This window comes from Myodes glareolus, chromosome 13 (genome assembly GCF_982192425.1).
Source record: "Myodes glareolus chromosome 13, mMyoGla1.1, whole genome shotgun sequence".
Classification (NCBI taxonomy): domain Eukaryota; kingdom Metazoa; phylum Chordata; class Mammalia; order Rodentia; family Cricetidae; genus Myodes; species Myodes glareolus.
In genome coordinates, this window is record NC_142038.1 from 8,071,794 (window position 1) to 8,084,822 (window position 13,029).

General features: G+C 43.4%; 1 protein-coding gene across 7 annotated transcripts in view; it reads left to right on the forward strand.

The window, feature by feature from the left end:
- Positions 1-5,816: 5,816 nt before the first annotated feature.
- Atp9b (ATPase phospholipid transporting 9B) overlaps positions 5,817-13,029 on the forward strand; it is a 218,779-nt gene continuing 211,566 nt past the window's right edge. For all 7 annotated transcript variants that reach the window (XM_085676363.2, XM_085676368.2, XM_085676362.2 and 4 more), the window contains exon 1: positions 5,817-6,045. In XM_085676363.2, the coding sequence (XP_085532489.1) occupies positions 5,927-6,045 (119 nt within the window). In that variant the 5' untranslated portion in view covers positions 5,817-5,926. The remainder of the gene's footprint in view (positions 6,046-13,029) is intronic.

A 13,029-nucleotide genomic window follows, 5' to 3' on the forward strand; every position in this document is an offset into this window, starting at 1 on the left:
GGAGGAAGACTGCTAATACAACCATCCTCTCTGTCTCCATCCCCCACTCTCTGCATTCTGTATACCATGATGTGAGTTGCTTCCTCCTAACTCCTCACTGTTGTCATGAACTGAAATTCTGCCACTGTGAGCCAAAATAAATCCTTCTCTTAAACTGTTTTACTCATTTTGAGTCTTCACTCTGACCAAGGTGCACAGATATCTGGTAAGCATCATTTCTCCCTTTCTGAAGTTGCTTCTGGAGGAGATGAATATTTGGCTCAATGGACTGAGTAAAGCAGATGGCCTTCTCCAATGTGGGCAGACATCATCCAACGCACTAATGACACAGATAAATCCAAAAGGCCAAGAAAGGTGGAATTCACTCTATGTGAGCTGGAAACTGATCTTCTATGTCTGTGGAGCTCTTGGTTTTCAAGGCTTCAGATACAGGTTGCAACCTACTCCATGACTCTCTGGGCCTTTGGATGATGTTACTGGCCTTTCTGGGTTTCCAGCTGGCAACTTGATATGTCTTGAAATTTGTCAGCCTCCATAAACATGTGAATCAATATACTACACCTTATTACATATCTGCTCTCTCTCTCTCTCTCTCTCTCTCTCTCTCTCTCTCTCTCTCTCTCCCCCTCTCTCTTTCTCTCTGTCTCTCTGTCTCTGTCTCTCTGTCTCTCTGTCTCTGTCTCTCTGTCTCTCTGTCTCTGTCTCTCTGTCTCTGTCTCTGCCTCTCTCTCTCTCTCTCTCTCTCTCTCTCTCTCTCTCTCTCTCTCACACACACACACACACCTAGAAATCACCTCTTTCTCCAGAGCAGGACCACTTTGTTCTGACTCTTTTTCAGGACCCATGGATAAATAGGTGTGATGATTGATACTGATAGTTCATTTGATTGGATCTCTAATTAAATGAGTCAGGCCTCTGGAAATGTCTGTGTGCCCAGTTTTAGGAAGGATTAACTGAGGGAACAGATCCTCTTCCTGACGATACCTTCTGACTCAGCCCAGATAGGGAAAAGTCTAAGGGAAAAGTCTGCCTGTCTTCATTTCTTGAGACTTTATTTCTGCTGCTGTTGCCATCTTCACCACCAGACTTCTAGCTTCTTTGCAGCCCAATGCAGACTAAAGCCCAGTGACTTTTCAAGAATTGTCTAGGTCTTTAGTGCCATATTGGTACTGCTGATGTACTGGGCTTCATGAACTGAGCCGTTGTGAGAGTCTCAGGCTCTGTAGTGTGCAGATAGCCTACGGCTGGGTTACCTAGTCATAAATGTGTAATCTGATCCAATAAATTTCCTTTATACTATATATTCATTCTATCACCTTTTCTCTAGAGCAGTGGCTCTCAACTTATGACCCCGTTGGGGATCAAATGACCTTTTCACAGGAGTTGCCTAAGACCATCAGAAAACACAGATATTTACATTATGACTCATAGCAGTTAACAGTAGCAAACTTACAGTTATGAAATAACAGTGAAATAATTTTATGGTTGGGGGGGTCACCACAGCATGAGGAACTGTATTAAAGGGTCACAGCATTAGGAAGGCTGAGAACTGCAAGAGACTCCCTACACCACAGGCATATACGATAGGTATCAAATAAAACATTACTGATAGCAAGTCATAATTTAAGAAAAATTCTTGTATGTATATATAAACTAACAGTTTATTAAAGATGGATGAAAACTTACACAGTAATAAGATGGATGTGCTATTTATTTTCCCATGAAGAATTAAATACTCTTGGAAGATTTGATATTGCAGAATATTGAAGGTAGCTTCAATATTTTCAAGAGTTCAATATTTTAATTTTATAGCCATCAATGTTAACAATGCTACTTCACATAAATATATAGTACAAAATGGTAGAAGTATATTCAGAGTTATTTTGAGAATTGTGAAATTTTGTCTTCATTCCAAGTCAAAATTCAGTTAATTATTTTTTAGTAAAACCCAAGCCACTCACAAATCATTTCCAAATCAAACGTTTTAACACTAATCAACTCAGAGATATACCAATCTGAAATTTACATGCTGTGGCACAATGGTAGGAAAATATCACACATCTTTGTTCCTCGAATTAAACTTCCTCCCCTCCTCTCACTCCCCCTACCTTCCCCCCACTCTCACCTGAACCACACCTCAGAGAGGGTAAGGCCTCCATGGAGAGTCAGCAATGTCTGATGCATCACTTTGAGGCAGGACCAAGGCCCTCCCCTCTATATCTAGGCTGAACAAGGTATCCCTCCAAAGAGAATGGAGAGAATGGGCTCCAAAACGCTAGTTCAAGCACTAAGGATAAATCCTGGTCCCACTGCCAGTGACCCACAGGTTGCCCAAGGCACACAACTGTCACTACCATTCAGTGGGCATCATTTGAGGACTCATAGGTTTTTTCTTTTTTTTTTTTTTTTTTTTTTTGGTTTTTTGAGACAGGGTTTCTCTGTGGCTTTGGAGCCTGTCCTGGAACTAGCTCTTGTAGACCAGGCTGACCTCGAACTCATAGAGATCCGCCTGCCTCTACCTCCCGAGTGCTGGGATTAAAGGCGTGCACCACCATTGCCAGGTGAGGACCCATAGTTTTAAGAAGCTGGGAAATGGAGAACCCTATCGGCTTCCTTGTCAAAAGTGTCTGCCATTACACGCACTACCGGAGAGCTTACCTTCTTGGGTTCCACCCCATTTACTGATGGGAGAGTATCCCCAGCATTCTTGGGGATGAAGATCTTGGAAATATACAGCCTATCCAGCTAATATATTTAGCCTGGAGACAAGACTGCATACTTGCTCAGAAAGTAAACCACAATTTGTAAAAAGGAAACAATTATAAACAAAACAGCAAACATAATTCAAAACTCTCTGGAGACTTAATTGTCCAATTACACTAGTAAAAAAATACATTTTCGAAATGAGGGGAAAATCTCAGCGTGTTTCAGTGTAGAAAAGAAGCGTGAGGCACACATGAAAGAGTGGTGTGAGCTGTGCTACCTCAGAAACCTAGCTCGACACTCTTAGGTCTCTCTGCAGTGTCAGAGTTCAGCAAACAACACTTGATTCACGAGTCACACTGGTTTCTCTGCCCTTAACCATGCAATCCAATTACTTGGCGGAATGTTCTTTGGAAATCGGATTCTCTTATTTCCGTTTGTATTGGTTATTTTCCATCTTGAGACAAAAAGCCTGGAAAAAGAAGCAACTTAAGGGTTTGTTCTGTTTCATGGTCAGAGTGTCTCTAGCTATGGTGGCAGCAGTGTGAAGAAAGAGAGAGAGAGAGAGAGAGAGAGAGAGAGAGAGAGAGAGAGAGAGAGAGAAATGCTAGGGTGCCATTCATGTCCTCTTTCCCATTTAGTCTGGGACTCCAACACATGGAACAGTGTCACCCATTCTGAGTGGGTCTTCCCACCTCAGTTAAACCTCTCTAGAGAATCAGTCATATCCAGAGGGTTATGTTCCAGATGGTTTTATTTTATTTAGCTTTCTGTCTTCATTTTATTTGGTCTGGGTTATCAGCTTGACTGCCTCTTTCTATTAACTCCTGTGCATATATATATATATATATATACATATATATAATATTTTCTCTCATATATTACATCCTGACCTCAGTTTCCCCTCCACCTCTCCTCCCAGTCCCACCCCCCCACATCCTCTCTCCCCCATATCCACTCCTCCTCCTTTTTTTTCCAGAAAAGGGCAGGCCTACCAGCCACAGCAACCAAATATGGCATATCAAGTTATAATAAAACTAGGTAGGCACATCCTCTCACATCAAGGCAAGATGAGGTAACCCAGAAGGAGGAAAAAGGTTCTCAAAGGAGGCAAAAAAAGGGTCAGAGGTAGCCCCTGCTCCTACTGTGTAGTACCACCGCAGAAACCCCAGGCTACACAACAGAACATACATGCAGAGAACCTATCTCAGACCCGTACAGACTCCATGATTGTCATTTCAGTTTCTGTGAGCCCCTATGGGTCCTACTTAGTTGATTCTGTGGGCCGGGTTCTTGTGATATCTTGACCACTCTGGCTCCTATAATCCTTTCTCAATTCCTTCTTTAGGATTTCCCAAGCTTCACCTAATGATTTCCTGCGGGTCTTTGCATCTGCTCCCATCAGTTGCTGAATGAATCCTCTCTGACAGTTATGCTAGACACTGATCTGGATACATAAAATGACTGGTTCAGGTTCCATATCCTCTACTACGAAGAGTCTTCACTAGGGTCACGCGTCTGGGTGGTTTTAAGTCTCAACTTGACAATAAAAATGAAAAACCACATCCTCTTAATTCACTAACATTAACTCTCAGCACATACACACCACACCCATTCATATACCTTCTCTCTCTCTCAATGGCAAAGGAAGGGCTAAAGGCTTCAGAGTTCAGAAAAACTGTCTTAAGTCGGAGGCAGAACATCTGTAGGGGATCACACAAGAAGTCACATGCGACACAGACATTTCTAGTGTCACTACGAAATGACTTTGGTGTTATAATCAGGAGAAACTGTCTTGGAGTCTTTGGGGACAGAGGCAGAAGTCCTTTGCTATGGCAATTCCCTAGAGGTTCCTTAAACTATGCCTGTCACATTTTGGTCTTGGGGTGTTCTTTTTATAGTCTCAGGTGCAAGGTTTGACTGATAAGTGCATGTGCCTTCTCCTTCTGGTTTGATATTTTCATAGGTGTCATTATTTATTGGCATAAAATAAATGATCAGTTTGTGCCTCCTGGTGTGCTGGCAGATGGTGGGTGCTAACCTGTATAAACAAGATTCAGAATAGCTAAGTTCAAGGCTCTTGGTTTGTCAAAAGGAGCTGCTCAAGAATAAGCAGAACCTGAAAGTGGCTATTCTATACAACAAAGCGACTCAGAGCAGGCCCAGCTTATTTTTAAGATGGAATAAAAGATAACTAGCCGCATAAAGGGGAGTTTGGGTGACAGTGGAACATGGAGAGGAATTAGACCTGGTGTAGCAGCAGACAGCCCCACAGGTATTGAGGAGAGTCCTGGGCTGGTCTAGGCTGACAAGAGAAGTGGCTTTCACCATCCACCTTTGCAAATGAAGGCCGGACCTTCAATGACTGAATGAGTTCAGGTCTGGAATGGCTTCCATGTGTGTGAATCCTGCCAGAACCTGACTTGCAGGCTGCATTCACCTTCACTTCTACAGCCAGGCTTCCAAGAAACTGGAGACAATAGAACCGCTAGACTAGAGCGCTCAGACAAAGGGGTCAGTCGCAGGGCCAGTGTGTGTGTGTGTGTGTGTGTGTGTGAGAGAGAGAGAGAGAGAGAGAGAGACAGACAGACAGACAGACAGACAGAGACAGAGAGAGAGACAGAGGAGAGACACACAGAGAAACAGAGGAAAGAGTCAGAGAGGATGGAGACAGAAAGAGACACAGAAAGAAGGTGAAAGAGGAAAGAAAAACAGAAAAGAAAAGAAGGGAGAAGCAGAGTACACACACACACACAGAGGAAAGAGAGAGAGGGAGGAGAGACAGAAGGCGACACACGTAGAGAGACACAGACACACAGAGAAACAGAGGAGAGACATACACAGAGAAAGAAAGACAAGGAAAGAGAGGAAAGGGAGACAAGAGGGAAGAGACAGAGACAGAAAAGCAAGAGAGAGAAGAGAGAGGTAAGAGAAAGAGCCTCTGGCACTACTGTAACAGTTGGGTGACACAGGATAGGGGCGGAGCTTAAATATGCCCTAGCGACTTGCTTTTCAAGCCGCAGTCATCAGACACCGCCGGCAGTGGGAGGGACCTGTGATAGCCACGCCCCCAGGGCGCTCTTCCGCCTCTCTGTGACGCCATCAGCGGGCGACACGCGGGGGCGGGGCGCCTCGCTGGGGTGCTGCGACCCTGACTGGAAGTGAGTGGACCCGGCTGGGAGGAGACGTGGAGTTGAATCTAGCTGGCGGGGCTGGCCGGAGCATGGCGGACCAGATCCCTCTGTACCCGGTGCGCAGCGCGGCAGCCGCCTCAGCCAGCCACAGACGCGCGGCCTACTACAGCGCCACCGGGCCGGGGCCGGGTGCCGACCGGCGCGGCAGGTAACCGCGGGCCCGATCCTTCCCGGCGCCGCGGGTTGTCCCGGCTGTCTGTGGTCCGTGAGGGGTCACCGAGCCGGGCGTCTGCCAGGCCGCGGACTCCAGAGCCGAGGGCGGCGGGCTGAGCCGCGCCCAGGCGCTCAGGGACTCCGCTCCGCTTCTCCCGTCGCGTCGGGAGTCCCAGAACTTACTGTGTGGGCGAGCTGGCCGAGGTGACAGGTGCAACTCATATTGAGTGTGAAAAGCACGCCTTCCGAGAGTCACTGATTTTTCCCGACGCGAAGCGCTTATTAGGCCCACTTTGTCCTGAGCCACGAGTGTACGGCACAATACTTTCTGTTGACAGCTGCTTTGGAGGATAGACATGGATTATTTAGAGAGGGACCATAGTTTATCAGTGCAGTTAAAATGTGCAGACCTTGCTTCAAGCGGAAGTCTCGTACTCATATATAATGTCTTACACAAAGAAAATAATACTATGATTTCTAAAAGAAACTTTAAAATGGAGAGCTAATTACCTAGTAGTTACCAATACCCCTGTATTGAAGAAACAATCTTTAGTATGTAGAAGAAAAATGCAGATATCACTGAATAGCTAGTCCCTTCCGAATCAGAGCTTTTGAATACTTTTTGGGTTGAACATTATTTATTTATTTGTTTAAAAACAGGGTCTCACTGTGTATCCTTGGCTGGCCTCGGAACTTGCTCTGCAGACCAGACTGGCCTCTAAATTATAGAGATCTGTGTTTGCCTTCCCTAGTGCTGGGATTAAAGGCATGTGCCACAATGCCCTGCTGTATTTATTTTTATGGAAATTATTGAGTATACTGCAAGGGTCATCAGGCTGGGCACTAAGAGCAGTATTGGAAGCCGAGAGACCAATAGGGCGAGTGTTCGAATGATGTTAGAGAACCAGTTTGGATCTTGGACTATGATCTGGGGTTGTTTCTTTTCTCTAAGTCCTAATTTCCCCATCTTTAAATTGGTGATTCATATATTTTACTCTCATGGGAACGTTGGTTGTTAGGTGCTCCTTTTCAGAGTTCTTATGTCGAAGAGGTGGATGCTCCAAGCCACCATTTCTCCCATTCTCTTTGATGGTACCCAGAAGAGAACTGCATTAGTAGTTTTATAAGTGATTCAATTTTAGGAAATTTGGAGATATGCAGCATTTTAAATTCATTCTTTTCATATTTTGAGTCTTTTTGTTCTACATATTCTGAAGCTCTACTGTTTGATGCCTACATATTCAGGAGTCAATGTCTAATGCTCGTTTTTTGGTTTAATGATTATGTAATACTCCTCTTTGTTTCTGATTATTTTCTTTCTTTGTCCACTTTGTCTAGGTCATACCACCACTCTTTCCTCCTTTCCTTCCCTTCCCTTCCCTTCCCTTCCCTTCCCTTCCCTTCCCTTCCCTTCCCTTCCCTTCCCTCCCCTCCCCTCCCCTCCCCTCCCCTCCCCTCCCCTCCCCTCCCCTCCTTTTCTTTTCTTTTCTTTTCTTTTCTTTTCTTTTCTTTTCTTTTCTTTTCTTTTCTTTTTTTGAGTCAGGGTCTTCTCCTCCTGTCTCCACATCCTGAGTGTTGGGATTAGAGGCATACACCATCAAGCCTGGCTCAGTACTTTTTGAAATAGATATCTGAAGCCATTTATCTTCAAGCTGATTTTTCGTACATTAGAGCCTAAGTGTAGCGTGTTACTTCCATTTCTCATGTTCATTCTTACACCCCTTTTCTGACCTTCTTTTGGGTTATTTGAACAAACTTTTTTTTAAAGTTTATTTATTTATTTGTTTATAAAAATTTCCACTTCCTCCCCTCCTCCCCATACCCTTCCATTTCCCCTACTCCCTCTCCTCCTTCCCCCGACTCCCTTTCCTCCTCCCTCTCCAGTTCTAAGAGCAGTCAGGGTTTCCTGCCCTGTGGGAAGTTCAAGTTCTTCCCCTCTCCCTCCAGGTCTAGGAAGGTGAGCATCCAAACAGACTAGGATCCCAAAAAGCCAGTACATGCAGACAAAACAAGACCCAGTGCCATTGTCAATGGCTTCTCAGTCAGCCCCCATGTCAGCCACATTCAGAGACTCTGGTTTGATCACATGCTCGTTCAGTCCCAGTCCAGCTGGTCTTGGTGAGCTCTCATTAGTTCAGTCCTCTTGTATCAGTGTGTGAATGCACCCCTCGCGGTCCTGACTTCCTTGCTCATGTTCTCCCTCCTTCTGCTCCTCATTTGGACTTGGGGGCTCAGTCCAGTGCTCCAATGTGGGTCTCCGTCTCTATCTCCATCCATCGTCGGATGAGGGTTCCCTCTGATCCTGCCTTTCTTGCTCACGTTCTCCCTCTCTCTGCTTCTCATTTGGACCTAGGGAGTTAAGTCCAGTGTTGCAATATGTATCTCTGTCTCTATCTCCATCCATCGCCAGATGAAGGTTCTATGGTGATATGCAAAATACTCATCAGTATGGTTATGGCCCAAGGCCAGTTCAGGCACCCTCTTCTCTGCTGCCCAGGGAACAATCTGGGGACCTCTCCTTGGGCCTGGGAACCCCTCCAGAATCAAGTCTCTTGCAAACCCTAAAATGGCTCCCTTAGTTGAGATATAAACTTCCCTGCTCCCATATCCATCCTTCCTCCCTCCTCCCATCCCATTCCCCAAAGCCATCCCCAATCCTCCCCCTCTCCCTTCTCTGTAACCATCTCCCCTTACTTCCACCCCCACCCCCTGTGCACCCCAGTTTGCCTGGCAATCCTGTCTACTTCCAATATCCAGGAGGATAACTATATGATTTTCTTCAGGTTCACCTTCTTATTTAGCTTCTCTAGGATCACGAATTATAGACTCAAAGACCTTTAACTATGGCTAGAATCCACTTATGAGTGATGAACAAACTTTTTTTGAGGCAGTTTCACATTGTAGACCAGGCTAGCCCAGACTAGCCTTTCGCACTCATAGAACTGTTTCTCGTGCATCTCTCTGTGTTTCAGATACTTAGAGTAGCTCTAGACATTGTAGTATATACATGTACAGTGTACCATAGTATGCTATATTTTAAGTGTAATATTTACCTCTTTATGTCCCTTTAGCCAATTCATTGGTAATGTACTTGTAATATAGTATGTAAGTTTTGCATTTTGAAAGTATACCGATGTTCCTCTTGCATATATCGGAGGCCCACATCTGACAGTGTTGTAGCTTTTGCTTCGTCTCTCAGTTTAGAAACCTCAAGAAGACAAAGTCTCTTGCATTGAGTCATATTTTTGCCCTTTCTGTTGACTTCCCATTTTCTGATATTCTAGAATTTCTTATTTCTGCTCCATTTAAACAATTCTGTAGTGATTCTTTGGGAGTAGGTGTGTTGAAAATAAGTTCTCTTAATTTTCCTTTATCTGAGGAGGTCTCTGTTTCCCCACCATTTCTGAAGGCCAATTTCACCAATATAATAACCCCTTTACACTTTTACTTCTTATGCTTTCAGGTGGATGTGTTATAGACAGCATGATTTGAAAATATTAAATGCAAATTTCCAGAAATAAGCAGTTTAGATGTGCTGCTCTGAATAGTGCATGAGATCTCTTAGCCTATCCTGTCTGAGATATGAGCCATCCCTTCTGTGCTCTGTCTGTATTACCTGACGATTAGCCACTCGAACATTGCCTCTACTGCTGTTGTGTTGACTGTCATGGTGTTGACTGTTCTGGAATGTTATTGTTTAAATAATTCCCATTTACCTAATAGTGTTCCCAAACACGAAAGAAATGAATGTGTCAATCTCTTTAGACATGTATTGTTATTAAATTGTATTATAGGTATATATGTATCGGAAAAATCATAGCCATGTATATTGTTTGGTAGTGTGTGTTTTCAGACATCCACCAGGAGGCATTCCTGGAGGAAAAGGAAAAGAACTATATTGCAAATGAGAATGACAATTTTTTCAGCATCTGAAAAAGTTACGCCACGGAGAGCTCATGGTTCTGATAAGCAATCCGTTGTCAGCTGAGTTGCTTTCTCTCTCTAGATGGGATTTCTCTCACCACTTAAAAAAAGATCAGTAGTTTGATAGTATGAGTTTTTCATGAATTTCTTTTGGTTCATCCTTTTATTTATTTATTTATTTTTTTGTCCTTGTGTGAATACTTTTGAGCCTCTTTCTCTGGCATTTCTTTATCTGTGGCATTGGTAATACTTCAGAAGTTTTTCCTTGTGTTTCCAGGTCCCGAGTGTCTCATTTGCTTGAGGTCCATTTCCTGTTCTATTGTCCAGTTCCTCTTCTGTCTCAAGTTAGCCAGTTCTCCCCTCTATTCTGCTTGCCTTTTCATCTTTAAATTCTACTTGGTTTTCTTCATGTTAGTTCTCTGTGGGGATTATTTTTGCTTTTATTATTCATATATTCACAGTTGCCCACTGAAGCTTGTGTGTATATGTAATGTATATGTTCTTGTGGGTGTATCCATATGTTCATGTATGTGTGTGCGTAGGCCAGAAATCTATTTGGGTATCTTTTTGAGTTGTTCTCCATCTTGAGTTTTTCCTCCCTCCCTCCCTCCCTCCTTCCTTCCTTCCTTCCTTCCTGAGATAGAGTCTCTCTGTTGTGTAGTTCTGGCTGTCCTGGAACTTTTTGTGTCGACCAAGCTGGCCTTGAATGCACAGAGATCCACCTGGCTCTACCTTATTTCCTGAGGCAGCATCTCTCATTGAATCTGGACTCACCATTTGGCTAGGTTGGCTGAACAATGAGCTCAAATGTTCTGCCTGTCTTCAGGTCCTCATCTCTAGGGTTATACATGTGCTGCTTCTAGCTTTTATGTGGATGGTAGGGATCCAATCTTAAGTCCTCATGCTTGTATGGCAGGCAGTTTGCCAACTGTGCCATCTGCATAGCTTCCCATTTTCTTATTTTGTGTTTCTATTTCTGGGAAGAAACACCATGACCACAGTAACTCTTTTTTTAAATAATTTATTTTTATTTTATGTGCCCCATTGTTTTGCCTGCATATATGTCTGTGTGAGGATGCTGGATCTCTGGAACTGGAGTTAGAGACAGTTGTGAGCTGCCATGTGAATGCTGGGAATTGAACCCAGATCCTCTGGAAGAGCAGCTAGTGCTCTCAACCACTGAGCCATCTCTCCAGCCCCACAGTAACTCTTATAAAGCAAAACATTAAATTGAGATTGTTGCTTATAGTTTCAGAGGGTTAGTCCATTATCATCTGGCAGGGAGCATGGTGGCATGCAGGCAGAAAAGATTCTGGCTGCATCTTTATCAGAAGGAAACAGGAAATTTTCTGTGACAGTGGTTGGTTTCTTTAGCTTAGGAAATCTCAAATCCTGTCCCTACAGCGACACACATCCTCCAACAAGGCCACATCTCCTGCCACTCTCTATGAGATTATGGGGCCAATTACATTCAAACTACCACACCAGTTAAGCATTTTTTAGTGATAGATTTTTAAAATTCATGTCAGAAAATTTTGTGATCTGTAATTTTGATGTTAACATCTCTGGATTTTTTTTTCTCATTCAAATTGAGATTTTTTTCTCCCTTCCCTTCTTTTTTTCTTTTCATTGCATCCTGGACACTGGATATTATGTGATAAGACTTGCACCTTGTTTAATTCTCCAGCTTTACCAGACTTCCTGTGGTATCGTCTTAGTAGTACCTGGGGAATGGCGAGACACTGCCTTGAATGGCCAGGTTACATAGCTACCTTTGATTCCTGAGTGGGCAAGGGTGTTCTGTTTGCTTCCATTTGAAATTCCCACTAGTCTTGTTGACTTGGGAGAGGAGTGTCTGGTTACTGAAGCCTGAATGCCCCACAGCCCTGAGGTCTTTATATCTGGAAAGTGGTCTGGGTTGTTCACACACCCTATTTCCTCCTTTCTTACCTCTTCTCACCCTCCTCCACTGTGTGTGTGTGTGTGTGTGCGCGCGCGCAGGGGAGAGGGAGAAGGAAAGAAAGAGAGAGAGAGAGAGAGAGAGAGAGAGAGAGAGAGAGAGATATTGAGAGAGATTTTAAATAAATTAAATCCAAGGATTTATTTGCTAGCCAAACCCCTTGTCACCAGTGTATTCCTTCAGCTCTACTCTTTCATTACAAAGTACTTTTTTTGCTGGATGGTGGTGGTGTGCGCCTTTTATCAGCACTCCAGAGGGAGAGGCAGGTGGATTTCTGTGAGTTTGAGGCAACCTGGTCTACAAAACCAGTTTCAGGTTAGCCATGGCTCTTACATAGAGCAACCCTGTCTCTAAAAACCAGTAAATAAATAAATAAAAAAGAAAAAAAATCACTTTTATTATGTATTTCTTGTTGTTTAACAGTATTTTGATATTTGTATATTTGTCATCTCATACACATCACTAATTTTAAGTGTGCAGTTTTTTGCTTTTTAGCTCATAGACATGTGCAGCCATTACTGGTCAGTGCTGGAGCATTATCATCATCCCCAGCAAACAGACAAGTGAACAACTGCTTTGTGCCCTGTACCCTTAACCGTACCCCAGCCACCTCAGCCTTCATCTTCATACCCTTCCTCCTGAGTTATTTGGATCTATGGGTTTTTTTTTTGTTGTTGTTGTTCGTGTGAGGTTTTGATTTCTCTTGAATAAAAGTAAAGCATCTGTTAGTTTTGTGTTTTGTTTCTCTGTTTTAAGTGATGACTGATTTACTCAGATTAGCTTCATAGCTGGAAGATGACTAAATGACAGTGAACATCAGGGTGTTGTTTGCCCATGTTCGTTAGTACTTTTTCTTTGAGTTTCCCAGTGTTGGAGTTATTGGCCCTGCACAGAGGCACTTGCCGTATTATAATAGCTAAATTTCATTCTTTAATAAGAGACTCATGCTGAGAACAGATGGGTGTTGTCTGGTTATCTGCAAAATATTGATATTTCTTGGTGTATGTAACACAGATTTTTATAATATTAGCTTTCTTATTTTGATGATCTATACATAATTTCTTTTGAATTCTAAAAGTTTCATGATTATGATGA